This window comes from Eublepharis macularius, chromosome 12, assembly GCF_028583425.1.
Source record: "Eublepharis macularius isolate TG4126 chromosome 12, MPM_Emac_v1.0, whole genome shotgun sequence".
Classification (NCBI taxonomy): Eukaryota; Metazoa; Chordata; class Lepidosauria; order Squamata; family Eublepharidae; genus Eublepharis; species Eublepharis macularius.
Window position 1 is genome coordinate 74,213,185 of NC_072801.1, and position 27,951 is coordinate 74,241,135.

Sequence of the window (27,951 nt, forward strand, 5' to 3'; positions counted from 1 at the left end):
CCCTTACAACGAGAGAAAGTGGTTTGCCTCTTCTCTGCAAAGCAGGACCTCCATTTCTTCTGACAACCCAAAGAACACGTTTTCCTTCCAACTGAACTCCATGACAGCTGCTGACTCCGCTGTCTATTTCTGTGTACGAGATGCACGGTGAGGCAAAGTGAAGGGAGGAAATGTACAAAAACAGGAACCTGATTCTGTAGACAGATTTCTAGTCCCAGACAATCATTTAAAAGATCAAGACCAGAGTTTGAGACTAGGGGCCAAGCTACACATGACGAATTGAACAGCAAGTGGGGGCCAAGCTACAAGTGACGAATGACACTTGAACGGCAAGTGTATTTCTCCCTGTTCACTTGCCCTCCACTCAATCCACTTGCTGTTCAAGTGTCATTCGTCATGTGTAGCTTGGCCCTGGATTGAGTGGAGGGCAAGTGAACAGGGAGAAATACACTTGCTGTTCAAGTGTCATTCGTCATGTGTAGCTTGGCCCCAAGGCTACGATGATTCAACCACAGCAAGAGCAGGGATTTTGGAGCCACCAGGTGCCATATATCCCTGGCTACAGAGAAGAACATCTGCATTCACACATGAAAAAAGAGTTGTCTCAAGTCTAGTGGCCTGCTTGAAAAGTGGTTTTTGTTGTGAACTAATTTGCAAATGCCATCAATCAGTAATATTTAGCTTCATGGTACAAAAAAAGAAATGGCTAGTTGATTTACAGAGAGCTGAATCAGATGCACCAATAATTTAAATCCACAATATGAGGAGATTGCTTATTATAAGATGAATAGTACTTGAATGGAAATGGTTGCTTAAATGCATCAAATCCAAATGTTACGAAACTGCCATAAAAATAATAATTTCTGAGGGCTTTTAAAATTTCCAGTTAGCAGGATTTGATTCCAGTGGCACCATAGAGCAAAACTTTTGATTGGAATTGGTTCTTAGTTCCTTAGGAGATTAAAAGGTATATTGCTTATTATTGGCAGCAGGACACAGTAGCTCCTTACAAGTATGTTATTTAAACTGCAATGCAGATTTGATGTTATCTATTTATTGATAGATTTACATCATTTATACACCCACATTTCCGCTCAATGGGGACGAAAAGCAACTTCTATCATTCCCATCTCCTCCATTTTATTCTAACAACCCTGTGAAGTAGGTTAAGCTGAGAGTGTGTGACTGGCTGCTCTCTCAGAGCTCTCTCAGCCCACCTACCTACTTCACAGCATGTCTGTTGTGAGGATAAAAATGACACTTGACTTGTTAACTGCTCTGAGGGCCAAGCTACACATGACGAATGACACTTGAACGACAAGTGGATTGAGTGGAGGGCAAGTGAACAGGGAGAAATACACTTGCTGTTCAAGTGTCGTTCGTCACTTGTAGCTTGCCCCAGTGTGTGGCATTAATCTGTCCTGAAGAGTGGTATATAAGCACAAGGTTATTATTATTGCAATGTATTCATATGGCAGACACAAACAAGAAGGAAGCCAGAAGCAAACTTTCAGCTCAGACCTGCCTCTTTATAGCTTATGTGCCACTAGAGGAAGGGCTCATGCAAATCCCTCAAAGAGATCTTGGGAGTGCGGAGGGGCCCTTTTTAGATGGTACCCCCTTAAATTTTGGGACCTATATCAAAGGATCACCTTTCCTGCCAAGCCATAACTTCATTAATATGAAGTTAATGCTGCTTTTCTTGGTTGTTGTGGGTTTTCCGGGCTGTATTGCCGTGGTCTTGGCATTGTAGTTCCTGACGTTTCGCCAGCAGCTGTGGCTGGCATCTTCAGAGGTGTGAAGTTTCTCCGGCCGTGAAAGCCTTCGACAATACATCGCTGCTTTTCTTGTTTGCCATTGTGACCATTCCAAGATGTAAGCTTATGTTCAGCTCAAAGTGCAGAAATGTTCCTTTCTCTCACCCTATGTGATATACCCAAATTCATTGCCATGTTCTTTCTTTCCAAGAGGTCTTCTCAGACATTCAGCTCATCATGCCCGGACCAGTGACACTGAGACCTGGGCAGAATCTCAACCTGGCTTGCAAAGTGACCGGATTCTCCATCTCTGCTGCTTCTAACCAATTTGCTTGGCATTGGGTACATCAGGCTCTGGGGAAAGGTCCAGAATGGATTACATCCATAAACCCTGCCACTGGGAGCAAGCATTACGCTACTTCTTTTAGCAGCCATGCAACCATTTCCTCAGATTTCTCCAAGAATGCAATATTACTCCAACTGAACTCCTTAACAGCTGCTGACTCGTCCATATATTTGTGTGCCCGCGAACGCACAGTGAGACAAAGTCAATTGGAGCTGCGTACAAAAAAGAAGGAACTGGTTTAGAATGTAAATTTCCTTGTTCTAACTTCTGATCGGTGGTTGCATGTGTATGTAATCAGTGGTTGTATACATAGGGGTTTTTAAGAGGAATTCCTTTTTTGCTGAATTTCTCCCTGAAATTCTATTTCTATTCCTCTTTATAGGCATTTGGGTCATATTTGAATCAATTTCTCTTTCATGAAGAGAAAGATTGGATTTAGAGCTCTGAAAAGTGATGCATAGTATCTTAGCCTTTCATATGAGTTGTAGAGGGGGCAGAAATGATGGCTCCCTCTCCCCCCCTCCCCCATGCTCTGCTGGCAGAGATGGGCTGCATTAAGTCGCCGTTTTAGAACTGTTTTTTTCATGATAACTGATTCTGTTGTTGTTTTTATTGCAATTTTAATATATATTGAAATTATTGTAACCTGCCCTGAACCTGCTTGCGGGGAGGCTGAGCTAGGAGTTGAATAAATGAAATGAAATGAGCATAATTGAAAAACTAAGAACAAGGTGAGCCATTAAATAAACAATTAAACACAACCCAGGACTTGTCTGAACATATCCTTGCTGCCTCAGACTGCTTTTTACCCTTTGTATCATATTACAGTGGTACAACAACAGGCAGAAATCCACAAGTGAGAAAATCTACACTATCACAGGGTTAAAAACAAACCTCTTTCTTCATTTCTCCTACTGCTTCTTAACTTATTAGTTTTAAGCAGACTACTAAAATGTTAAAAACTAAACCATGTTTAAATGGCTACGGAAATCAATCATAGGCAGATAAAACTTTGCAACAGATAGTGTGTCAGGTCTTGTCTTTAAAAACTCAAAGGATAAATTAATGAAAAAACCTCAATGATAAATGAATGACAGATCAAAGAGAAATCCTCTTTGGAAAGAGGAAAGGGGAATGAGAGGAACCAATTGCTACATCTGAAGAAGAAAATTTCAGAAATGGAAATTCCACCCTCCGTTACAACCCTAATACACACACACACACACACACACAGAGAGAGAGAGAGAGAGAGAGGTAAAGAACAATAGGTTGATGCAACCATCTTTTCTGCTGGTGAAAAAGGGAAGGAGGTAGGATTGCCAGGTCCCCTTATCCTCCTAGTGGGAGTGGGGGGAACCTGGCACTTACCTTTTCTAATTCACCCATTTAGGGCTCAAATCGGCCTACTGCAAAGTTCACTGGGAGCACACCCAGAAGGCTTGTTCCCCTGCCTCTCTCTCCCCCCTATTGGCCAGGTAAGAGGTGGCAGGGGAAGGGGAGACTATGGAATCTCCAAAACACCCACAGGAGACCTGGAACCCCTAGAAGGAGGAGTCCTCTAGGATCTCCAAAAGGACTATGGGCCAAGCTACACATGACGAATGACACTTGAACGGCAAGTGCATTTCTCCCTGTTCACTTGCCCTCCACTCAATCCACTTGCCGTTCAAGTGTCATTCGTCATGTGTAGCTTGGCCCTAAGTTGAGAATTATGGGTTCTACATGAATGGAAGCTATCCAGCATGGGCACCAGTTCCATGGGAGGAAATGCAGATTTGGAGGGACAACTCTATGGCTTTACATTCCCAGTGAGCTCCCTCCCTTCCCCAAACTCTTCCCCAGGCACTGCCCTAAAATCTCCAGGAATTTCTTATGCTAGAGTTGGCAGCCCTAGTTTTGTGAGTTAGATGCTTGTTGCTTAATTAGATTGGAGAGCTCTCTGAGGCATCCAAGGATGAGAAGAAGCACCCAAAACAGCCACTGATGGTTGCATGGTCCCAAATTGCAGATGGGAGCCAATAACTTGGTTAGAGTTGCCCACCTTCATGTGGTGGCTGGAGATCTCTTGGAATTGCAACTGATCTCCAGGTCACAGAGATCAGTTCCCCTGGAGAAAATGGCTGCTTTGGAGGATAGATTGTATACCACACTGAAGTCCCACACTCTCCCCAAAACCCGCCTTCTCAAGACTCCACTCCCAAAATCTCAAGGAATTTCCCAACCTGGAGCTGACAACTTTACCCTTGGTGCTGCACATCAACACTTGAACAACTTCACAATATGGAGTTGACAGTTAAGTGGTGTAGTGTTTAAGAGTGGCAGGACTGTAATCTGGAGAATTGGGTTTGATTCCTCACTCCTCTGCTTGAAGCCAGCTGGGTAACCTTGGGTCAGTCACAGTTTCTTGGAGCTCTCTCAGCCCCACCCACCTCACAGGGTGATTGCTGTGGGGATAATAATAACACACTTTGTAAACCACTCTGAGTGGGCATTAAGTTGCCCTGAAGGGTGGTACATAAATCAAATGTTGTTGTTGTTGTTGTTATCTTTCAGGCATGGTCTGTGGCCATGTCAAGTTGGAGCCAGGCTGAGATGCCTAAATGCTGGCAAACCCAATGGGCAGCCTCTCAAGTTTCAACTAGATAAAACGGCATCCCACGTCTGCCACGGAGGCCTCCATTTTAAAGATGGAATTTTCTTCTTTCAACAAAGCTGCAGGGACTCAATCCAGAAAGCCAATCTGATGGCCCTCAGGAGGTCACTCCCCAGCTGAGGAGACTTGGAGACGGCATCCTTTGTTTGGGTTCCTGAAAAGGGGATCAGAGGAGGAAGGAACACTAATGTAAAATAAGGGAATGATCACACTGAGATTGTCATTATTGCATTTATTAACTGTGATTGATTAATTGATGGATTTACATTCCTTCATTGATCTATCCACTTAGACAAAAAAGTATACTATGGCTTATTAGTGGTGTCTTCCTTTCCCATTGCTTTGGGGAAGAAGTGAGACAGAATAAGGCAGTGTATACACAAGCCTAAAAAGAAGCCTAGAATGGTTGATTTTGCACTGGTGGGAGCATGGGCATAAGTCTGCCTCAGGTTTTGGGTAACAAGCTTCACCCATTGCTCTAAGGCTAAGACTGAGCCTTACAGGGATAAGCAATGACTGCAGCTGTTCTTGCATACTGAGTTCATATTTCTCCCATAGACAGTTGACTCACTGCAGAAAGCTTGGTCAGAAACACACTTCATAAGAATCTTCAAACCTTTAATTCTTTCTCCTGATTATCCCCTCTTTGGTGTTCAGTGCAGGCCTCAGTAGAATAATGTAGCATTTCGGAGAAAAGATACAAACCAATAACCCAGCACTGGAGGTCAAGATAGAGAAGATCTCCACAGCTACCATGTATTTCCCTTTGGTGCTCAGGTAGGTTGAAAAGAAAGACATCCAAACACTGCAAAACATCAGCATGCTGAAGGTGATGAACTTGGCTTCATTGAAACTGTCTGGCAACTTCCTGGCAAAGAAAGCAACAGTTAAGCTTACAGTGGACAGAAGTCCCATGTAGCCCAGGACAATGTAAAACATGGTGACAGACCCTTCATTACATTCTGCTACAATCTCTTCAGTCAAAAAGAGCATGTCAAAATCTGGGAAAGGAGGAGAAGTTCCAAGCCATAACATACAAATTCCTACTTGAAGAAAAGTGCATGAAAAGACAATAGCATTGGCCAGTCTTTTCCCCACATACATCCTCACACTGGACCCTGGTTTGATGGCCATGAAAGCTACAACCACAGTGATGGTTTTGGCCAACACACAAGAAACAGCCAAAGAGAAGATGATGCCAAAAGCAGAATGGCGAAGGAAGCAGGTCACCTTCCTTGGCTGCCCAAGGAATAGCAAAGAACTAAGGAAGCAGAGCAGAAGGGAGAGAAGGAGAACATAGGAGATTTCCCGGTTGTTGGCTTTGATGATGGGGGTATTTCTGTATTTAATGAAAACTCCTAGCACTACAACTGTGATCAGGGAAAAAGAAACAGCCACAGAAGTCAAACTGATCCCCAAAGGTTCTTCAAAAGAAAGGAAGGTTATAACTTTTGCGATACATCCATCTCGGTGTTTGCTTGGATAGTGATCTTCTGGGCATTTGATGCAATCATCCATGTCTGGGAAAAAAGAAGAGATCATCAGAAATGTTGAAGCTCTGGGAGAAAATAAGTTTTCATGAAAGGGGGGGGGAGAATTTTTGAAGCAAATTTTAATATACTAAATACTTTCCTATAAAACTCTAACTTATTTTACAAATTTATCAACATAAAATGCATAATTTTAAATTAGCACATAACATTGTACTATTCGTCATATTTTTGAAAATTAAAAATATGAATGTCGTTTTGTATAAGAAAAAAAGGAAATATGCTCAATATTTTGGGAAAGAATTACAAATTGTTGCACTTGTCTCTTATTCTTGTAGTCTAAGGGCCAAGCTACACATGACGAATGACACTTGAACAGCAAGTGTATTTCTCCCTGTTCACTTGCCCTCCACTCAATCCACTTGCCGTTCAAGTGTCATTCGTCATGTGTAGCTTGGCCCTCAGAGATTAAAAAATAAAAAACAAATTGTATAAAAGACATTCTGTACAGTCACAATATGTAGAATTGCCAGCATATTTGGATAACATTGAAAACACCAGATTCTTTAATGTTTTATTATTAAATCATTGTAGCATATTAATTGTTGCCAAAATTATTCACATTAAAATAATAAACATGTTTTGGAAATATATTACACATGTCTATAACATACCTAAGAATTATTAAATTTAATTTTGTAGATTATTTACATATTTTAAGAGTACAGAATTTGAGTGAAATTTTGCCATAAAACTTTTTACTTCTTCAAAAGTGATGGGGAAATCAAGAGTATTTTTCAGTGCTCCTATTCCCACCCTCCCCATTTTTCCCCTGGAAGAAATGAACAGAGCTCTCAGGCTATCTCATACTCACATTTAGAGTGAGTAAATTTTGTATTTCACATTTCACTCATTTCAAAAACCAAAATTCCTCATTTCTCAAAATTTCCCATTTTTTCCGTAGGAAATGCTGTTTTATGTGGAGGTGGAGAGTGCCCTCAAGTCATAGCTGACTTATGGTGAGCCTTGGTGGGGTTTTCATGTCAAGAGACTAACAGAGGTGGTTTGCCATTGCCTGCGTCTCCAACCCTGGTCTTCGTTGGAGGTCTCCCATCCGATTACTAACCAAGGCCAACCTTGATTAGCTTCTGAGGGCCAAGCTACAAGTGACAAATGACACTAGAATGGCAAGTGTATTCCTCCCTGTTCACTTGCCCTCCAGTTGTGCTCCACTCGAGCCACTTGTTGTTCAAGTGTCATTTGTCACTTGTAACTTGGCCTTGAGATCTCACGAGATCAGGCTCACCAGGACTAACCAAGTCTGCACACTGTTTTATATAAGGGATAAATTTTACCTATCTCAGGGCCAAGCTACACATGACGAATGACACTTGAAAAGCAAGTGTATTTCTCCCTGTTCACTTGCCCTCCACTCAATCCACTTGCCGTTCAAGTGTCATTCGTCTTGTGTAGCTTGGCCCCCAATGTTTGCCTTAGGTAATTTTTTGTGAGCTTGTTTTTTTTTTCCCTCACTTCTTAAATCCCAGTCATACTGCATTATTTTGTTGTATTAAGAATCTGCATGAGTGAATTGTTTTGTCATCTTTTGTACTCCACTTGCCAATTGAAGGAATAGACTTTCTCACACTTGTAATCCGCTCAGTCCCACTGCAGCATTCTGATTTATCAGGAATCTTTGCTGCTAGAATCAAATCTCTCTCTCTGGGCCAAGCTACACATGACGAATGACACTTGAACAGCAAGTGTATTTCTCCCTGTTCACTTGCCCTCCACTCAATCCAGGGCCAAGCTACACATGACGAATGACACTTGAACAGCAAGTGTATTTCTCCCTGTTCACTTGCCCTCCACTCAATCCACTTGCCGTTCAAGTGTCATTCGTCATGTGTAGCTTGGCCCTGTGTTATCGTACTTAGTAATTCACTTTCTGATTGACCAAATACTTGATGTAGTGCTTAAAAGTGGCAGGACTCTAATCTGGAGAACCAGGTTTGATTCCCCACTCCTCCACTTGAAGACTGCTGGGTGACCTTGGGTCAGTCACAGCTCGCTCAGGACCAAGCTACACATGACAAATGACACTTGAACGGCAAGTGTATTTCTCCCTGTTCACTTGCCCTCCACTCAATCCACTTGCCGTTCAAGTGTCATTTGTCATGTGTAGCTTGGCCCTCAGCCTCATCCACCTCACAGGGTGATGTTGTGAGGATAATAATAACACACATTGTTAAGCCACCTTATACGGCTCTTGGCTCTGCCCCCTCCTTAATCCACGATTGGCTGAGAAGTTGTCTGTCAGCACTTCTTCCTGCAGGGAGGCAAAATGCGGCCCCCAGCCTTAAGCAGCTACACTGCTGGCTGGCTGGGCTGAATTATTGTTATTGTTGTTATTTCAAATAGCTTTGTTTTATTAATTATAAAGCTATATCTGGATTTAAGATTATTTGGAAAACATGGAAAATTCAGAACTTTAAGACTGGAATCTGAATTTATGGCTCTCATAATTTTGTTTGAGTGTTCGAATCCATTTTGCCCTCCTAATTTAAAGCATTCCACATATAAAGAAACACATACTTTATCTATCAGAATCTGGGAATCACCTACTCCTTTGGTGTGAAATCTTCCCTTCTGGACATAGAGTGCAGTCGTAGCAGCAAAATTTCTCCTCTTCCTTCTTTTTTTTCTGATAACCAGGAGGACAGTAATCATTGCACACTGAAAGAGGCAACCCCTGCCCAGAGATGAAAGAGGTTTGAGAGGGGAGAATGTGACAGCCCCGCACCACTGCCATATCCTCTCCCTTGAAGACTTAGACCACCAGTGATCTGCATATTTTTTATGCAGAACATTATTTTATTGTTCACTATCTGACACACAAAACAAAGCGGTGAACACTTAAAATGAAGTAATAGTAAATATTGTTCATACAGCAACTGCAGAACTGTGCAAGATAGGGCATTTTAATAATAATTGTTGTTGTTTATTACTACTACTATTACTACTCTCACACCCTTTGTTTGTTAAGCTAAGTTTTGAGACAAATGCCTGCTCAGTCCAGTACTTTATTTTGGGGAAGAATTTCGAAATGGCTCCCTTAAAAACCTACCAAATACTAATGAAGGCATGAATGCTATTTCACGTACATGGAACACATACAACAGGTTTCAATTATAAATACTAATATTTGGCAAGGCACTTTAATGTTATCTCTCTCTTTGCTGTTTGAATGAGAAAACTGGTCTAGTCTTTATTACGGAGACAAAACAAACACAAATGGATAAACATTTTCAGCAAAGGAAAATTCCTGTTCTGAGTTAACCAGAGAATGGAGTGACCCTTAAAAAGACCATGAAATACAAACCTGGTTACCAAAACATCCAGTGTACCAAACCATGATGCTATCAAATTTTCCAATCTATGAACACTTATGACTATACATCCTTAGTCGGACCTTGCAGCAGCTGGTTTTATTGTTATCGTTAATGTTATTGTTTACAAGAAGTTAAAATCAATTTAAGTAAAAGTTTAAAATTAAAAGAAAGAAAGAAAGAAAGAAAGAAAGAAAGAAAGAAAGAAAGAAAGAAAGAAAGAAAGAAAGAAAGAAAGAAAGAAAGACCTGGTTAAAACTTGCTTGCCATACAATCATATCTTCATTGATAGTGAATTCTTTTCCTTTGCCAATATTGGGAATCACCCTTCCAACTTCGACACGGAGAAAGGACTTGTTTGGGAATGTGATCAGGTTCATTATTTCAAATTCAGCAACCAGTTCCCCGTTATCATTAAAAGACAAACTTTCTCCAGCTGAGTTGTTAAAAGAAATGCCTTGAAGAAATGGGTGGATCTAATTGAAAGAGAAAAAAATAACCAACATATCTGTTAATGCTATAATGTAAAATCTCTTTCCTTATTGATAAAGTTTGATTTAATGCAATGTAGACCAGATAATTCAACAATTTTGCGGAAGGAGATGAATTTTTTCAGGTTTCAAATATAGGAGGAAATGAGAACACACAAAAATATGCATACGTACAACATAATTACATCAGTTATTAATGTCGTCTAGCCCTGAAGAGAATAAAACCATTTTACCATGTAGACAATACCTGCCAAGGCTGAAAATCTTGAAATGCCAATATTTTACCATCTGCTGCTCGGAGACTGAAGCTTGATGAGTGAAAAGCATGCAAAGCATGTGCCACGGCATAGACTGCATTGTAAATGGCATAGCTGTGGCCAGTCAGGTGCATTTCAAAAATAGGCTCTGGAAGGCTCTCTAGCTTTTCCTCCCCATTACATGTTTCTACATCCTTGGATGTTGGATTTTGCATCCTTCGTTGTTGGATGTTAGATAATTCGACTGGTGGCTTTGGAACTGTACAGTCAAATGCTTGCTCCCAAAATTCCCGCAGAAAACCGTCTCCTTGTGTCCAGTCAAGTTTTATGTGCTGAAGAAATTCCTGGAATCCTAGAACCTCCTTTGTGTGGACTGTGAAAGAAATGGCACCTTGGAAGAACTGGAAATCCCAGCCCTTTTGATGACCTGTTAATACAAAATCAGTCTGGGCTGTCATAATCCATACCTTTCTAAATGCTGGATTCTCCTTATATCCAGGATCTCCTAAAAACAAATAGGTGTTGAATGTTGCAATGGCCAAAGATTCTCCGTAGAAGATAAGTGTGCTGCTTTTGCCATCTGCAAATGATTTATAAGCATTTGAGGCAAAAACGTTAAGGTCACCCAATGTATTCCAAAAGAATTCTTTGGCAACTCTTTCTGTGAAGGCCAAACAGATTTCATTCTGGGATAGCAATGATTCCATGGCCTGCACAAAATGCTCACCACTCTCATCATCCACAGCAAGAAGCCCAACCCATGTCCATCTGAAGTGGAGAAGCAGCCGGACAATCCCCGTATACTGACGTTCTTCGTTTGGAACCAGGCGGTAAAAGGAAGGAAACTTTTGTGCATCCATATCCTCAGGGGCAAATGACCCATAAGTGAGCTGAAAGAAGGAAAGATGTTTTAGAGTGGAAATGGAAAGATATGGGGAAGCACTGATCACTGGTAGAGTGCTCATATCCCCAGATTAAATATCTGGCATCTTCAGTTAAAGGGATTCAAGTAACAGGTCCTGGGTAGGATTATTCTCTGTCTAAGACTCTGGAGATCCATTACCAGTCGCAGAGACAAGAAGATAGGTCAATGACCTGACTGAGTCATATGTCATTGGTCAGGAGTGACTCTGGATGAATTTTCTCTTATCAAGCAAGAGTGATGCAGTTTTAGGGGCTTGGTTATGAGAAGGGTTTTTTTTCTGGAAAAAGAGGTGGTGGAACTCAGTGGGTTGCCAGCACAGGGGGAAATTCCTGGTGGGAGGTGGTGCCCCTGGTACCACATGCGCATGCACAAAGTGTGCACACGTTCCTGGGAGTGTGCAATGATGTTACTTTGGGTCAGCTGAAACAAGGGGGGGAGTTTTCTAAAGTTTAAATCTCCCTCGGCAAAAATGGTCACATGGCTGGTGGCCCCACCCCCGATCTCCAGACAGAGGGGAGTTTAAATCGCCTTCCGCATGTGGCCGTTTTCAAGAGGTGCCAGAACTCTGTTCCAGTGCAGTTCAGCGGGGAAAAAAGCCCTGCTTATAAGCACTCCAGTAATACAGACCTCTGGAATAAACAATATTCTCCCCCCTCCCAAAACCCCCCCAGAAGAGATGAGTATTTTTCAGTCAGTCATATCCTGGCCTCATTAAAACCACACAACCACTCCCACATAGACAAGAATGAAGCTTGTAAAGATGTGTAAATTTACTCTTCTGCACGCATCCTACCTGTGGAATTTTGTAAAGGCTTAAGATGTCTGCTATATGGAAGGAAGTATCAGAGTCCAGTCCTCCAATGATGGCTAGAAGGTTTTTCTGGGTGTCACATTTGTAATTGGGGACAAATCTCTGTGATTTGAACAGAAGGTCCAGCGTTGTACGGTAGGTCATCCTCACGTCATAGTAGCTGTCATAGATGTGTGACCCCAGAGTCACGTTGGGCAGGATTTTAGGGTTTTCATTAATCTCCTTGATGGCGAACCCCAAGGCAAGGATGTGCTGGTAGAACTTTGTCAGCATTCTGTAAACAAGAGTTAAATATTCTTTATCTATAATCAAGAAGTGACCGCACTATAATTCTGACCCATTTTGACTCTATCCAATTTGCCTAATTGTGAGGATATATTTTCATTTGTATTGATACGTTTGAATTTATAATTATCTTCAGCTCAAATCACTATGATACATATGCGGTATGCATAAAATATTGATCCATGAACTGTCAGTTATGTGCCAATGATCTCTGTTTGACAGAGCAAATCCTTACTTTACAGTGTCTGTCCCCAGGTGTATTACATAGTCTGTCCCCACTATGTATTTTGCATTCTGGAGATGTTTTCTTTAAAAAAATAATAGTGTGAGACGACGGAATTGTCATTATTTCACACAGTTTCTGGTAGGTAGCTGCGTTGGTCTGCTTTAGAAGAGCAGGATATGTGTCCAGTGGCACCTTGGAGACCAAAAAGATTTTCAAGGCATGAACTTTCAAGAATTAAAAGCTTCCTTCTTCAGATACTCACTCCTCCCTGGTCATAGATCCAGAAGAGTTAGCCGTGTTAGTCTGTAGTAGCAAAATAGAAAAGAGTCCAGTAGCACCTTTAAGACTAACAAATTTTATTGCAGCATAAGCTTTTGAGAACCATAGCTCTCTTCATCAGATGTATCTGATGAAGAGAGCTGTGGTTCTCGAAAGCTTATGCTACAGTACAGTTGGTTAGTCTTAAAGGTGCTACTGGACCCTTTTCTATTTCACTCCTCCCTATATCTGAAGAAGGAAGGTCTGACTCTCAAACTCTTATTCCCTGAAAATCTTGTTGGCTTCTAAGGTGCCACTGGACTCAAATGGTGCAGTCACATATCAGAGTTCAGCTTTCCTTTCAGGAGCCTAGAAAGTCAGAATGAATTCATGGTTTAATCTTACCTCCGTTGCATATAAACACGATTGCACAAACATGAATGCTAAGTAATCGTGGAAAGCACAGCTTTGTGAGCACTAGATAATATATTTTATCATAAGCACAAAATCTCTCCCCTCTCCTCTGCATTCCTAAGCAGAAAGAGCTCTCATAATGGGAAAAGCAGTCCCTCATGTGTGGCAAAGAGCACCATACCCAAGACTCTGGAAATGACTGAGCAGAAAGGATGCTGGGGTGAAACAAGGACAGAGATCCTTTTGCGAGCATCCTGTCATTTGTATATGTCTATTTTTGTCTATTAAATGTTCGTCCTGCCCTTTCTCCAAGATTGTGTACGTACTTCTCCCCTCCTTATTCTATCCTGACAAAACCCTGTGGGTTAGGATAGCCTGAAAAAAATGGACTGTCCCAAATGTTATTTATTTATTTATTCGATTTATATTCCACCCTCCCCACACCAGCAGGCTCAGGGCAGATTACAACTATATACAATTAAAACACATTAAATAATTGATACCAGTTAAAGCCATAAAACAGTCAGAGTTACACAGTTAAAAATACACACACACACACACATAATCATAATGGCACAGCAGCCAACTGACTGACTTCCAACCATCTCTAGAGCATCATACTGGGGACTATTTGCTAGATGGAGGTACTGCTAGTAGGGAGGGCGTATTCTGCAATCTACCGGCCAGGGGGCTCCACCCATATGCCTGGCAGAACAGCTCCATCTTGCAGGCCTGGCAGAAGGATAACAACTCCTCCCGGGCCCTGGTTTCATTAGACAGAGTGTTCCACCAGGCTGGGGCCAGGACCGAGAAGGCCCTGGCCCTGGTCAATGCCAGGCAGGCCTTTCTGGGGCCAGGGACCCTTAGCAGATGTTTATCACTCGAGTGAAGAGCCCTCTGGGGTTCATATGGGGAGAGGCGGTCCTGCAGATATGCCGGTCCCAGTAAAGCTCATCCAGTGAGCTTTACAACTGAGGGACAATTTGAGCTCAAGCTCTCCTAGTCCTTTTTAAACCCGCATCTCCCTGGCCCTGTCACACCAAAATGGCTCTCAGCAGAGAAAGGTTATTATCAGTTACATTAAGGATTGTATCTGGGCAGGTTGATGTGGTGAAGGAAAATGGCTTACTCTGGGACCTCAAACAGTTTCTCAGAAGGATGCTCCTTGAAGAAAACTGTGTGATGAGTGTAGGTGATTAGAGAAGAAATCCCACCCAGGAGGAAGTCCCCAGGTGAGAACTGCTCATGTGGAATAGGGACGGGATCAGGCTTTGAACACTCCGTAGAATGTACTCTCCAGTCCATGGGAGGAAACAAACTAAGCAGCAGCAGCACCAAACTCAGCATCCCGGCAGCGACGTTTCTTGCTAGATGCAAGCGATCTGGAGACCATCCTTAGCGTGTCAGGCAGCCAGTGACGATACCCCTCTGAAAGGGAAATTCACCTGCTTTATTTCTACCATCCACACAGTTATATGTGGCTTGAATTCTAGCTCAGACTGCATGAACACCAAGCTCCAAGTAGGAGACCAAAGATCAAACCGATTTAGTTATGCCACCTGCTCTCCCAGCATTAATTATGTCAGTTTTTTTTTTAAAAAAAAAATACGTAATCCCTTTCAGACTTTCTTATTGAATGTTTGCTAGAAACTTCTGAAAAATCACTGAGCCTTTTTGTCAGGGCCAACAAATTACAGTGGCATGGCTAATTGCAGGAGGTGATAATTACATGGCTGGACTTTTCGTTACAAGTATGTTAATAATGCTATTCCCCCGACTATACACTCCCGTCCACAAGCTCTGTCTAGGAACTTCCTCAGTTCCTTTGAAACTCATTTAGCAGGAAGTGCTGCCCAGTTTTCCAGAATGATCAATCATCAACAGGAAAGTCAGGTCATCCAAGAAAACCATTGAATTGATTGTGGTTTTTTTATTAATTATTCTTTTATTTCAATAGATGACACAAAAAACATACAACATAAAATACAATTAATCATCCAGATCATCTCTCTACCATCATCCACAACTACAATCATGAATAATCATGTAGATCCTACACAAAATCTTTTTTTTAAATTAAACAAAATTTTATTAATAAGAAGCACACAATAAATTACAAGATAGTATAGATTAACAAATAACAATTGGTAACTAAAACACAACCAATAACCAAATAACAATATATAATGTAAAGTAACAGTGATAAGGCTTAAATTCTAAGAACTACATTATAGCAATTCAAAAACATTTGTGAAACTTTGATACAGCCCAGATGTTATTGTTTTCCAGATATTCAAAGAATGGAGACCATTTCTTCTGAAAATTAGGGCTTTGGGGAAAGTGCTCAGCTTGATAAATTTTGTCACTCAATTTTTCCGAAATGAAATGATCCCAGATCTTGTTATGCCAGACAGATAATGTAGGAACACTATTACTTTTCCAATAAGGGCCAAGCTTCACATGACGAATAACACTTGGACAGCAAGTGTATTTCTCCCTGTTCACTTGCCCTCCACTCAATCCACTTGCCGTTCAAGTGTCATTCGTCATGTGTAGCTTGGCCCTAAGTTGCAATAACACTCTTTGCAGCTGTTAGCAGGCTTGTTATAAGGTCCTTGCTTATTTTGGGAATGAGTAGGTCGTTCCATTGATCCAAAATCTAATCTATCTAATGGATTAATTGTTCACACATTTTTTGACACTGATATGCTGTCCTTCCACTCTTTCTTAAGGCAGTTCATGACATCAACAGAGAAAGCAAGATCATTGCCATGCCATAGCTTAATTAAAGGAGCAAGTGTGAAAAATTCCTAGATATGAAAAATTATATTCTTGCACCTGAGCAAGACCTGATGGAAGTGACCGCACATAAGTAAAACCTTGATTTAATTGTAAGCAGCCGGGTTCAATATCTGTTGAGAGAAGTGAGTGCTGTTAGACACACTGGGTCCAATATCAAATTCAGCATATAAGGGAGTAGGAATTTCTGTTTGGAAGGAGGGAGGCCAAGTCCTCCAAACAATTTCCCCTGCTCCGTGCCAGCAACTGATAGGGCAGCAGGAGAAAATGGTGTAGGGTGCCAGCATTTTGCCACTGTGGGATGTCATTTCTAGTGAAATATGAAATGACATAATGTCTGTTCCTCTCCTTACCTCCACATCCTCCAAACAGGTTGCTAGATGTGAGTGGCAACCCTGGGTGGAAGCCTCCAAGAGGAATAGCCCATAACTTGTATGAATACCAATAACATTCTATTTATATATCACCCTTCAGGATGACTTAATGCCCACTCAGAGCAGTTTACAAAGTGTGTTATTATTATCCTCACAACAAACACCTTGTAAGGTAGGTGGGGCTGAGAGCTCCGAGAAGCTGTGACTGACCCAAGGCCACCCAGCTGGCTTCAAGCAGAGGAGTGGAGAATCAAACCCGGCTCTCCAGATTAGAGTCCTGTAGCTCTTAACCACTATACCAAACTGGCTCTCAGTTTGGCATGAGCCCATGACCTTTCCTCCATGACACTCAGGGCCTGGCTGAAGAGGGCAGCCCTTGTTTTGTTTCCTATTCTACTTCCATCATGACCCCAGTTTCACCTGCTGCCTGCTTCTCTCCTCTTGGGTCTTTGGCTTGGCCAGATAACTCTCTTTTGTTAATTAAAGTCTCTTGCCACACAACAAATGCCAGATTGCTGAGGGAACTTTCCAGCCAAGTTGAAGAACATCATTAACACCTCAATAAGATAAAGGGAATGGCATCGGCCAATTCCGCAAGGCTTACCTGAAGCTGGGACGTTGTGGAACATGCCGGCAAAAATGCAGAAGATCATGTTTTCTCACGTGAGTTTTGCACGACATTGCACAAAACTTGCACAAGAAAATGTGATCTTTCGCGTTTTTGCTGGCATGTTCCACAACGTCCCACAACGTTCCGGCTTCAGGTAAGCCGTGCGGAATCGGCCATTGTTAGTTCATTCTAACTCTAGGAGAAGCTGTAGTTTACATTTCCTACTGTTCTCTCTCTCTCTCTCTCTCTCTCTCTCTCTCTCTCTCTCTCTGCCTACCAGAATTCCTCCTTGGAAAACATACAAGTGGTTAATTTTTCTAGCAGGCCTGATACTGTAGTAAAACTTTACAGAGTGCAGCTCCACATGTGGGGGACTGCCTTATTTCCAGAGCTCTGCCCTGAGGTTTAAGGGAGTTATCGGACCCAACTAAGTGAGACCTGACTGAAAAAGAATAATTTTAAAAACCGTCAGAGAAAGAAAAATTCAGGAAGAAACTATGTTGAGCGACAGTCTGAGGAGAAGGGATAGAAATACCCTAACTGACGAAAATAAAAATTCCCTCACAATGGATTGAAGGGTTATCAACTTACATTTAGGAAATACTTGAAGATTTGGGGGTGCAGCCTGGAGAAGATGAGGTTCGGGGAGGGCAGGACCTTAGCAGTTATAATGTCATAGAGTCCACCAAAGCAGCCATTTTCTCCAGGGCCTGGAGATCAGTTGTAATTCCAGGAGATCTCCAGCCACCACCAAGAAGTTGGCAAGTTTAGCTGGTTGCCATCTTCCATCTGACATTTTCACAATCACTTCATACTCTCAAAATGTCAAGGATTCTGCTGAACCACTAGAAATGAGCAGAAGAAAGGAGAGCAAGTAGGGTTTGCCAACTAATACATGTTTTCTTGCTCTTACAACTTTAATGGCAACTTGGTATCCGGGGACAACAAGTACTGTTGTTTGGAGATTTTTGCATATCAAAGGCACTAGAGGAAAATAAACTGTTTTCCTAGATCAGCTGGCAACTTGAGTAGCAGAGATGTATTTTGGGGGACCAGTAACTGAGTTCCAAATGAAAGTGCTGCTTAAGCAATTGGATTCCAAACCACACTCTGAACACATTATATGAGGCCTTAGTTATGGTTGGAACAGAAGCTACAATGTAACAGTGTAATAAGAGATGCATACAAAATGCAGTTGCACTGTGGGAAGATCTATAGTACAGACTTTAATCCCATCTATAATAATCTGAGTGTTCCATTTCCCCCAAATAATCTTGAGAACAGTAATTTGACATGTATAAGCACTTTGTGATAGAGAAGTAGAGCTTCTGGAATCTCCTGGTGAGAGAATTTTTTTTCTCTTGGTACCGCCCCCAAATGAAGACATGAGACAACCAAGGTGGGTCCAACTAGTTTATTTAAATGTACAACTTATTAAACTCAATGTTTATTCAGAGTGCAATGTACAAAATAACACGTAGCATTTCCATAACTCTGGGTCAAAATTGGGCCAGAGTTCTTACCAGCCTTATTCACCATAGACAGCACATGAACTTTTTCAAGAGATATCAAGTTTCATCACATTTCACCAACATCCAGTAGAGACAATGATGTGTTTGATGATCCTATGCTGAAAAAAGGGGTTCTATTCCCAAACCCTTTGGATATAGAAATGAGTGATCCTCTGAGTAACAGCCCTTCATCCCTCAGGACATATACCAGTTCTCACTGTTTGCATTGATCGAGCAACATACCCTGTTCCTGCCATTCATAGTTAATGATCTAATCAATCAAATGACCAGCAACAAAAAGCATGGGGTGAGGGGATACTTAAAAGCTTATCCTTGGAGATCCCAGATACTACAAAAAGTGACCAACCAGCTATACACATGATGCTCCAAAGGATGGCATAGGAACATCAGCAGCATTTTCTAAATGCCTGCATTGGAGAACCTTCCGTGGCATTCCATCAGATTCTAATAATAATAATAATAACATTCGATTTATATACTGCCCTTCAGGATGACTTAACACCCACTCAGAGATGGTTATTATTATTTTATTTTTATCCCCACAAAAAAGTATGTTGTTATTATCCCCACAACAAACACCCTGTGAGGTGGGTGGGGCTGAGAGAGCTCCTAGAAGCTGTGACTCACCCAAGGTCACCCAGCTGGCTTCAAGTGGAGCAGCGGGAAATCAAACCTGGTTCTTCAGATTAGAGTCCTGCGCTCTTAACCACTACACCAAACTTGCTCTCAACTGACCCAGTTGAAATTAGCCTTTGTCAATGGCCTCCTGTGTTGTATTTGAAAACAGAGAGGCTGATACAACATCACCCATGCCTCCAAGGCCAGGGTTGAACCTTTGAGTGATGACTAGCTGTAATTGTATTTCTCCCTTAAACAATTGGCCTTCTGGAGAAAACTGCTCAGAAATATATATCCTAGATATCCTTTAATTCTTTCTCCTGGTTATTTCCTCTTTTGTGTTCAGTTCTGGCCTCAATACAATAAGGTAGTATTTTGGGAAAAAAATACAAACCAGCAACCCAGCACTGGCGGCCAAGATAGAGAAGATTTCCACGGCTACCATGGATTTCCCTTTGCTGCTGAGATAGGCTGGAATAAAAGACACCCAAACGCTGCAAAAGATCAGCATGCTGAAGGTGATGAACTTGGCTTCATTGAAAGTATCTGGTAGCTTCCTAGCTAGGAATGCCACAACCAGGCTGATCGTGGACAGAAAACCCATGTAACCTAAGACAATATAAAACATGGTGATAGAGCCTTCATTACATTCCGCAACTATCTCTTCCTTAAATGACTGCATGTCTAAATCTGGGAAGGGAGGAGAGGTTCCTAGCCAGGCTGTACAAATGGCTGTTTGAAGAAGAGAACAGAAAAGGACAATGGAGGTGGTCATTCTTTTCCCCACCCATTTCCTCATCCTGGACCCAGGTTTGGTGGCTATGAATGCTACAACTACAGTGGTAGTTTTAGCCAACACACAAGAAACTGCCACTGTGAAGATGATGCCAAAAGCAGCTTGGCGGATGAAACAGGTTACCTTCTTTGGTTTTCCAAGGAATAGCAAAGAACACAGGAAGCAGAAAAGAAGGGAGATTAGGAGAATATAGCTGATATCCCGGTTGTTGGCTTTGACTATGGGAGTATCTCGGTGTTTAATGAAAGTTCCTAGCACCAAAACTGTGATCAAGGAAAAAGAAATAGCTGTGGAAGACAAACTGATCCCTAAAGGTTCTTCAAAAGATAGGAAGGTTATAACTTTGGAGTTGCATTCATCCTGTCCCTTAGATGAATATTGATCTTCTGGGCATTTGATGCACTCTTCCATATCTGAAATAAACAAAAGGGTCTATCACAGTGGCAACTCAGGATCACTTTTGATACAGGACATCTATGGGACATATTATTCATGCTTAATTTTTAGTGCGGGTCCTGTGTAGAGATGGGCACGAACCTAAATACGACCAAAAAACCCCCACGAACCAGGCCATTTCGGGGTTTGCGAACCAGGGTTCGTGGAAGCTCCTTTTCACGGAACTTCCACGAACTGTATACTGGTTTGTTGGGTCATATTTACAGGGGCAGTTTTACAGGGGAGGACCCCCCCCCTGCCACCTGCCAACTGATAGTTTAAAGGGACTTGCTGCGGCAGATCCCTTTAAACTATCACCTGGCAGGAGGTGAGGGGGGATCCCCCCTGCCACCTACCAGCTGATAGTTTAAAGGGACCTGCCACTTGCAAGGCAGGAAAGGGCCCTTTAAACTGTTAAATGCCCCTTTCCCTGCTGCTGTTAAGACTGGAAAGGGGCATTTAAACCCCATGAACCACAAACTGGTTCGTAACTGGTCCAGTTCCGTGGTACGTGGTTCATGAAACCCATGAACCACGAACCTCCTGTTTGCTTGTTTTTGTTGTTCTGTGCCCATCTCTAGTCCTGTGTATGAAGTAGATATGTAAAATGCCTTTTTCCTTAGGTTTCTGCAAGAGAAGGGTCTCGGGATTTACTTTATTTGGAAAAAAATGAAAGCTTGGCATTCAGAGAATCTGCTACAGCTATTGTTATAACTGTGCATGGCTTTAACTGTGTGTGTGTTTAAAAATAAAAGCCCTCAGTGGTGGAGGAGGAAATGGCTGCTGCAGGGACCAGATCAGGGAAAATAACTGCCGCATGAGTCAGAAAACCCAATTTTTCCAACCACACAGCAGACATCCAAGCTTTACTTCTATCTTTCCCAAAACTTTGGAACAAAGAAGATTTGAGAAAGAAAAGCAGGAGAAGGCACCACAATTCTGTGGGGAAACAAGAAAAAAAACCCCTGCTTTCCAGAAACATTGAAGTTGGTCAGATAACCTCAAAGATACCAGAGCTGCAGACTGCTTTGCCCTATACTTCCTTAGCATGTGTATATTTATTTTTGTCATCAGAGAAATAAGAAAAAAATGAAAATTGGATGTAGGAAACCAATTCTATCATAAACAAAAGAAATTGAATTATGTGGACAGAAATATTCTCTTACAGAATGTAGGACTGCCAGCATATTCTGATAGGAAATTATTTATAATATTAGTTATAATTATTTATATTTTTAATGTATTGTAGCATATTAATCATTGCCAAATAACTCATAATTAAACTGTACATGTATTCTCAAAAATATGGTGTACAGTAAGTAGCCCCGTGGTGCAGTGGTAAGTGGCAGTACTGCAGCCCAAGCTCTGCTTTGTTCACGACCTGAGTTCAATCCTGGCAGAAGTCAGGTTCAGGTAGGATGGAAGGTAGGAGGAAGGCAGGCTCAGACAGGTTCCTAAGGCACAGGGCTGCCAGGTTTCCTGCTATGGTGGGAGACCTCCCACTAGTAACTTTTTCTTCCTGCCACTGTTCAGATTGGTGGCAGTAGGATGGAGGGAAGTCGGCATAGTATATCCAGGAAGTCAGCATAGTATAGCCTGATTGCATCAGATCTCAGAAGCTAAGCAGGGTTGGTACTTGGATCGGAGGCCACCAAGAAAAACTCTGCAGGGAAGGCACTTCTGCTTCTGACTTGCCTTAAAAGCCCCTGGCTGAAGTCACCATAAGTCAGTTATGACTTGATGGCACTTTACTCATATGAGTTCACTACTGGGAAGAGTGACGGAAACTGCCCCACAAGTGGTAGACTGACTGTTAAAATCACTGGGAAACCTCACAGTAGGCAGCCGCCCTAGAGGGTTGTGTCTCCCTGAGCCAGCACTTCAGCCCTGGCAATGGTGTGTTTCACCTTCAGCCAAGCCGGCCCCAAGCTGTTTCCAGGCAAAACAGGAGACCCACTTCCACTCCAGTCTATATTTAGGGTTGCCAGTTCTGGGTTGTTAATTTCCTGGAAATTTGGGGGAAGGAGATTGGGGAGGGGAGGGTTTGGGAAGGAGAAGGGATGGACATCAGTAGAATAAAATGAATTAAATTCCACCATCCAAAGCTACCAGTTTCTCCAAGTGACTGATTTTTGACGCAATACTGACTCATAAGGAGCACCATAGTGCAGAGTGGTAAGCTGCAGTACAGCAGCCCAAGCTCTGCTCATGACCTGAGTTCAATCCAAGTGGAAGCTGAGTTCAGGTAGCCAGCTCAAGGTTGATTCAGCCTTCCATCCTTCCAAGGTCGGTAAAATGAGTACCCAGTTTCCTGGGGGTAAAGTGTAGATGACTGGGGAAGGCAATGGCAAACCACCCTGTAACAAAAAGTCTGCCAAGAAAATGTCATGATGCGATGTCCCCTCATGGGTCAGTATTTACTATTGACTCAGTGCTTGCACAGGGGCCTACCTTTACCTTATGTCTACAGTATACATAGAAAACATAAGATTTTCCCCAATGCGCTCAAAAAATTATATTTTTAGACAAAAAATTGAAAAAATCCTTAAACTTTCTCATACTATTTTGAGTGAGAAAAACTTTATCTTAACTAGTGTTTTCATCATTCCATAGGGAGAAAAAAAGAAGAAAACCAGTTCACAGGAAGGTTTTTTCCTCTGCTGGACTGGATTTTCCAATATTTTGATTGGAAGGAAAATTGGGGAGACCTGACCCTGCCCTCTTAATTCCTCCCTCTACCCCCCGAGATGAAGCAAGTTGATAGATGATTAGCACAAAATTAAGGAAAGTTTATGATGAACAAGAACACAAAGATACTGGAGCACAGTTTGTGTGACTGTGGTAGAGATGAAAGATAGCGTCCAAAGAAATTCTCTTAATTCCTCTTTACTCAATTTCTCCCTGAAACCCAACAATCCATTTCTTTCCTTCTTTTTAAGTATTTGGGACAGTTTCTCATTGGTTCCATTTTAATCAAGGAAAATTCAAAGAGAGGAGAGCCAGGGAAGGGAGCTTCTGTAAAATTTCAGAGTTTCACTCTGTAGATGCTCAGAGGCAGGCAGTGTCTTCCCAAACCTTCCTGTCTGCCTGCTAGAGCACCACCCAGGTGTCTATAATGTAAAGCAACTGCAAGTGCTGAAGTTACAAAAGGGTGCACTGATTTCTCTTCAAAGACGAATTGAAGATAAATGAAAAAGAAATACTTTTTTAAAAAGAGGAAAAAAGAAGATAAGAGGAATCAATGGCTATATCTTAAAAAGTAAATTTTGAAAGAAAAATGCCCTTCCATACAACAACACTAGTGAAGGATGGTCACTTCTTCACCCTCTTCCTTGTGTCTTTGCAAAGCTCCTTTATCTGTCCATGAAGGCAAAACCTCAGAAAACTGAAAGCTGAAGACTTACTGTGATTAATCGTTTCACATATAAGCGCATATGTCATATGTATGTATCAGTATTTGGACATTACCTACCTTTCTGGTTTGAAATCTTCCCTTCTGGGCATGGAGCACAATCGTAACAGCAAAAGCTCTCCCCTTCCTTCTTTTTCTTCTGATAACCAAGAGAGCAGTAATCATTGCACAAAGATAGGGGCACCGTCTGTCCACAGATGAAAACAGTTTGGGATGGGAAATTAGTCTATTGTTTGTTACCTCATATCTTAAAACAAATAAGTGTTTCATTAAAACGAACGAATACATTTCCACTTACATTTCCCACTTATAACTAGAGATGGGCACGAACCAAAACACAAACTAAAGTTCGTGACAAACCAGGCTGGTTTGTGGTTCGCGAACCAGCAGTTTGTCTGACGAACCACCACTAACTTTAGGCTGGTTTATTTGGTTCATTTTTTGGTTCATCACTGCAGACAGCCTGGCGCCTATCAATCAGTTTCCTAAGCAACAGGGAATGGACTTCCTGCAGACCTTCTGCTGACCTGGAAGTAGCCTTCTGCTGGCCTAGAAGTGACCTTCTGCTGACTTGGAAGTGATGATTTGCTGACCTGGATGTGATGTTTTCACGAACCAAACAAACTGGTTTGCGAACCGGAGCAGGATCATGAAAGTTCATGGTTTGTGAAATGCAACGAATTTCCCAGTTTGTGCCCATCTCTACTTATGACCTTCTTCGTACTCTCTTTACTGAGGAAAGTTTTGGGACAAACTAACCTAATCAGTCCAATACATCATCCCAGGGCAGAATTTTACATGGCTTCCTTAAAATCTGACCAAATTCTAATGAAGGCATACAAGTTGTTTAACATGGATTTAATATGGAAAATATACAATAATTTCGGTCAAAGTAGTGATATTTGGTACTTTAATATTAAATCTCTTTTAACAGTTGGATGAGAAAAATGGTCTGCCTTTATTAAAATATTCCACAGAGAAAAATTCCTATCTCTAATTCACTCAGTAAGAGAATGGAGTGGCTTCTAAAAACACCCTGGAAGACAAACCTGGTTAAAACTTGCTTGCCATACAATCATGTCCTCATTGATAGTGAATTCTTTTCCTTTGCCAGCATTGGGATCCACTCTTCCAACTCTGACACTGAGAAAAGACTTGTTTGGGAATGTGATCAGGTTCCTTATTTCAAATGTACTATCCAATTCCCCATTATTAAAAGTCAAACTTTCTCCAGCTGAGTTGTTAAAAGAAATGCCTTGAAGAAACGGATGGAGCTAATTAAAAGAGGGGGGAAATTACCAAGGAGTGTGTTAACACTGAGATATAAAGATATCCTACAGCACAAAACTTCTGTATTTGTAGATCTCACATATTAGAGGATTTACCTCATTATATTCTCTTTTGCCCCTTATATTCTGACCCTAGATGTAAGTTTTTGGTGGGAATTTTATCTACTCTAATCTCATATACAGATGCTGAGAAAATTATATTTTTGCTTTCTGATATTGATGTGCATGTTACATATCGTTTCATTCTTCGCCCTCGCTGCTATTAAAGTAAGGTCTGACACTGCAGAGAAAGATGATGTTACCTGAATTTGTAGTCAACATATTGAATTTTGGCTCTAACTAACTTTTGTTTTAGTCGATTTCTCTCTGCGTATTGGTAAATCTGTACTGGAAATATAATTTATTTTATTTAGTGGGATTTTTGTAAACACAATAAATTGATTCTAAAAAAGATATCCTCAATGGTTGTTGTTGGTTGTAGCACCAAAAGACACACTGTGACACTGAGAGATCTCTGTCTTTTGGTGCCACACCTCTGAAGATGCCAGCCACAGCTGCTGGCGAAACGTCAGGAACTACAATGCCAAGACCACGGCAATACAGCCCGGAAAACCCACAACAGCTATCGTTCTCCGGCCGTGAAAGCCTTCGACAATACAAAGATATCCTCGTCAATAAACCTTTATTTAAATTCATGTAGACCCATCCAGATAATACAACTGTTTTTCATTAGGTGATAAATAGTTTTTCAGGCTTCTTATGCAGGAAGAAATGAGAATCCACTCAATTAAGACGATAAAAAATATGTACAATATCTGTGCAACATTTGTTCATGTCTTGCCTTTTATGAATGTGTTCATGGCAATAAAGCCATTTTACTTCATGGGCATTACCTGCCAAGGCTGGACAGCTTGTAATTCAAACCTTTTACCACCCACCATTGCTCTGTGGTTATATCTTGAGGAGTGTAAGGCATGCAAAGCATGGGCTACAGCATAGACTGCATTGTAAATGCTATAGCTATGGCCAGACATATGCATATCAAAAAAAGATTCTGAAAGGCTCTCTAGCTTCTCATCACCATGACATGCTTCATCGTCCTTTATCAGCTCTAAAGGATTTGGAAGTATACAGTCAAATGCTTGCTCCCAGAAGTCCCGGAGAAAACCATCTCCTTGTATCCAGTCAGGTTTGACATGCTGAAGAAATTTCCAGAAGCCCGGAATCTCCTTTGTGTGAACTGTGAATGCAATGGCACCTTGGAAATATTGGAAATCCCATCCCTTTTGATGACCTGTTAATACAAAATCAACCTGCGCTGTCATTATCCACACTTTTTTAAAGGCAGCACTTTCCTTATATCTAGGATCTCCTAGAAGCATTAATGTGCTGAAAGTTACGATGCCCATGGATTCTCCATAGAAGATAAGTGCACTGGTTTTGCTGTCTGGAAAAGATGTATAAATATTTGAGGCAAAAGAATTAATATCACCCAAGGTATCCCAAAAGTATCGTTTTTGGACTGGTTCTTTGAAGGCCAAGCAGATTTCATTCTGGGATAACAATGATTCCATGGTCTGCACAAAATGTTCACCGCTCTCATCCTCCACAGCAAAGATCCCAACCCACGTCCATCCAAAATGGAGAAGCAAGTGGACAATCCCCACGTACTGATGGTATTCATGTGGAACCATACAATAAAAGGAAGGAAACTTTCTTGCATCTGTGTCCTCAGGGGCAAACGACCCATATGTGAGCTAAAAGGAGGACAGATGTTTTAGAGTAGAGATGGAAAAGGATGTGAGGCCATTGCTCACTGGTCAAGCACTAATGACCCCAGTTTCTATTCCAGGTATCTTCAGTTAAAGGATTCCAAATAGCAGGTCCTGGGAAGGGTTTTTCCCCCTGAAACTTTGGAAATCCATTGCTAGTCAAGAAGACAAGTAGATGGGTCAATGGTCTGACTTAGTCATGCGTTCTTCAAAGGCTTTTGAGAGTGAATGTTTATGCAATTAATATTTGCTGAGCAAATCTGAAGCTTTGGCAAAAGTTAAAGACAAGAACAGGTCAGAATGAATTTTGTTACTTTTTGAGAGCATGATGCAATTTCTAGGAAATCATCATGGGATACAAATCTACTGCTGAATTCCTTTGCAATATCCTACTAGCCCCCCACCCACACAAACACACCCTACATACATGTCTGTAGAAAGAAACACCGAAGCACTCACAGGTGGAGAAGGGTACAATTAGTAAAATGGGTAAAATTAATGTATACATTCTACCTGTGGAATCTTGTAAATGCCTAAGATGTCCGCCATGCTAAAGGAAGTCTCAGCGCCAAGTCCCCCAATAACAGCTATGAGGTTTTTCTGGGTGTCACATTTGTAGTTGGGGACAAATCTCTGTGATTTGAAGAGTAGATCCATAGTGGTACGATAAGTCATTCTCACATCATAGTAGCTGTCATAGATGTGGGACCCAAGAGTGACATTGGGCAAGATCTTGGGGTTCTCATTGATCTCCCTCACAGCAAACACCAAAGCAAGGATGTGTTGGTAAAACTTGGTCAACATTCTGTAAACAGAGTTGGATACTCTTCATCAGCATCACTCAATACAAAATCGTTTTCCTATAATCTGCCTCGTTTTTACTCTGATTTCCTTGCCTATCTGTATGGATGTGATTCATTTGTCATTGATCATAGAAATATCAATTATGCTCTACTTGATAGAAATATCAATGAGGCTCTGTTATTATGAATTCGTATATAATAAACATCTT

The 27,951-nt window shown here is 41.5% G+C and overlaps 2 protein-coding genes across 2 annotated transcripts; both read right to left on the minus strand.

Annotated features, from left to right (window-relative positions):
- Positions 1–5,374: 5,374 nt before the first annotated feature.
- On the minus strand, positions 5,375–12,392 carry LOC129339911 (vomeronasal type-2 receptor 26-like). Its single transcript, XM_054994479.1, has 3 exons — positions 12,102–12,392; positions 11,111–11,273; positions 5,375–6,276 (listed from the first exon to the last, which is right to left on the minus strand). The coding sequence occupies exons 1-3, from the start codon at positions 12,390–12,392 to the stop codon at positions 5,375–5,377; spliced, it is 1,356 nt and encodes a 451-aa protein (XP_054850454.1).
- Positions 12,393–19,542: 7,150 nt separating this feature from the next.
- On the minus strand, positions 19,543–27,743 carry LOC129339912 (vomeronasal type-2 receptor 26-like). Its single transcript, XM_054994480.1, has 4 exons — positions 27,453–27,743; positions 24,928–25,152; positions 23,939–24,065; positions 19,543–20,444 (listed from the first exon to the last, which is right to left on the minus strand). The coding sequence occupies exons 1-4, from the start codon at positions 27,741–27,743 to the stop codon at positions 19,543–19,545; spliced, it is 1,545 nt and encodes a 514-aa protein (XP_054850455.1).
- Between the last annotated feature and the right edge of the window lie 208 nt (positions 27,744–27,951).

What these genes read in the sequence shown, in the direction of transcription:
- LOC129339911 (XM_054994479.1), bottom strand. Translation starts at nt 12,392, where the DNA reads ATGCTGACAAAGTTCTACCAGCACATCCTTGCCTTGGGGTTCGCCATC. An exon ending in GCCTTTACAAAATTCCACAG is followed by an intron (nt 11,274 to 12,101) that starts GTAGGATGCGTG and finishes TCCTTCTTTCAG; the next exon opens with CTCACTTATGGGTCATTTGC. An exon ending in TGCTGTGGATGATGAGAGTG is followed by an intron (nt 6,277 to 11,110) that starts GTGAGCATTTTG and finishes CTTTTTTCCCAG; the next exon opens with ACATGGATGATTGCATCAAA.
- LOC129339912 (XM_054994480.1), bottom strand. Translation starts at nt 27,743, where the DNA reads ATGTTGACCAAGTTTTACCAACACATCCTTGCTTTGGTGTTTGCTGTG. An exon ending in GCATTTACAAGATTCCACAG is followed by an intron (nt 25,153 to 27,452) that starts GTAGAATGTATA and finishes TCTTTTAATTAG; the next exon opens with CTCCATCCGTTTCTTCAAGG. An exon ending in GGCAAGCAAGTTTTAACCAG is followed by an intron (nt 24,066 to 24,927) that starts GTTTGTCTTCCA and finishes ATCTGTGGACAG; the next exon opens with ACGGTGCCCCTATCTTTGTG.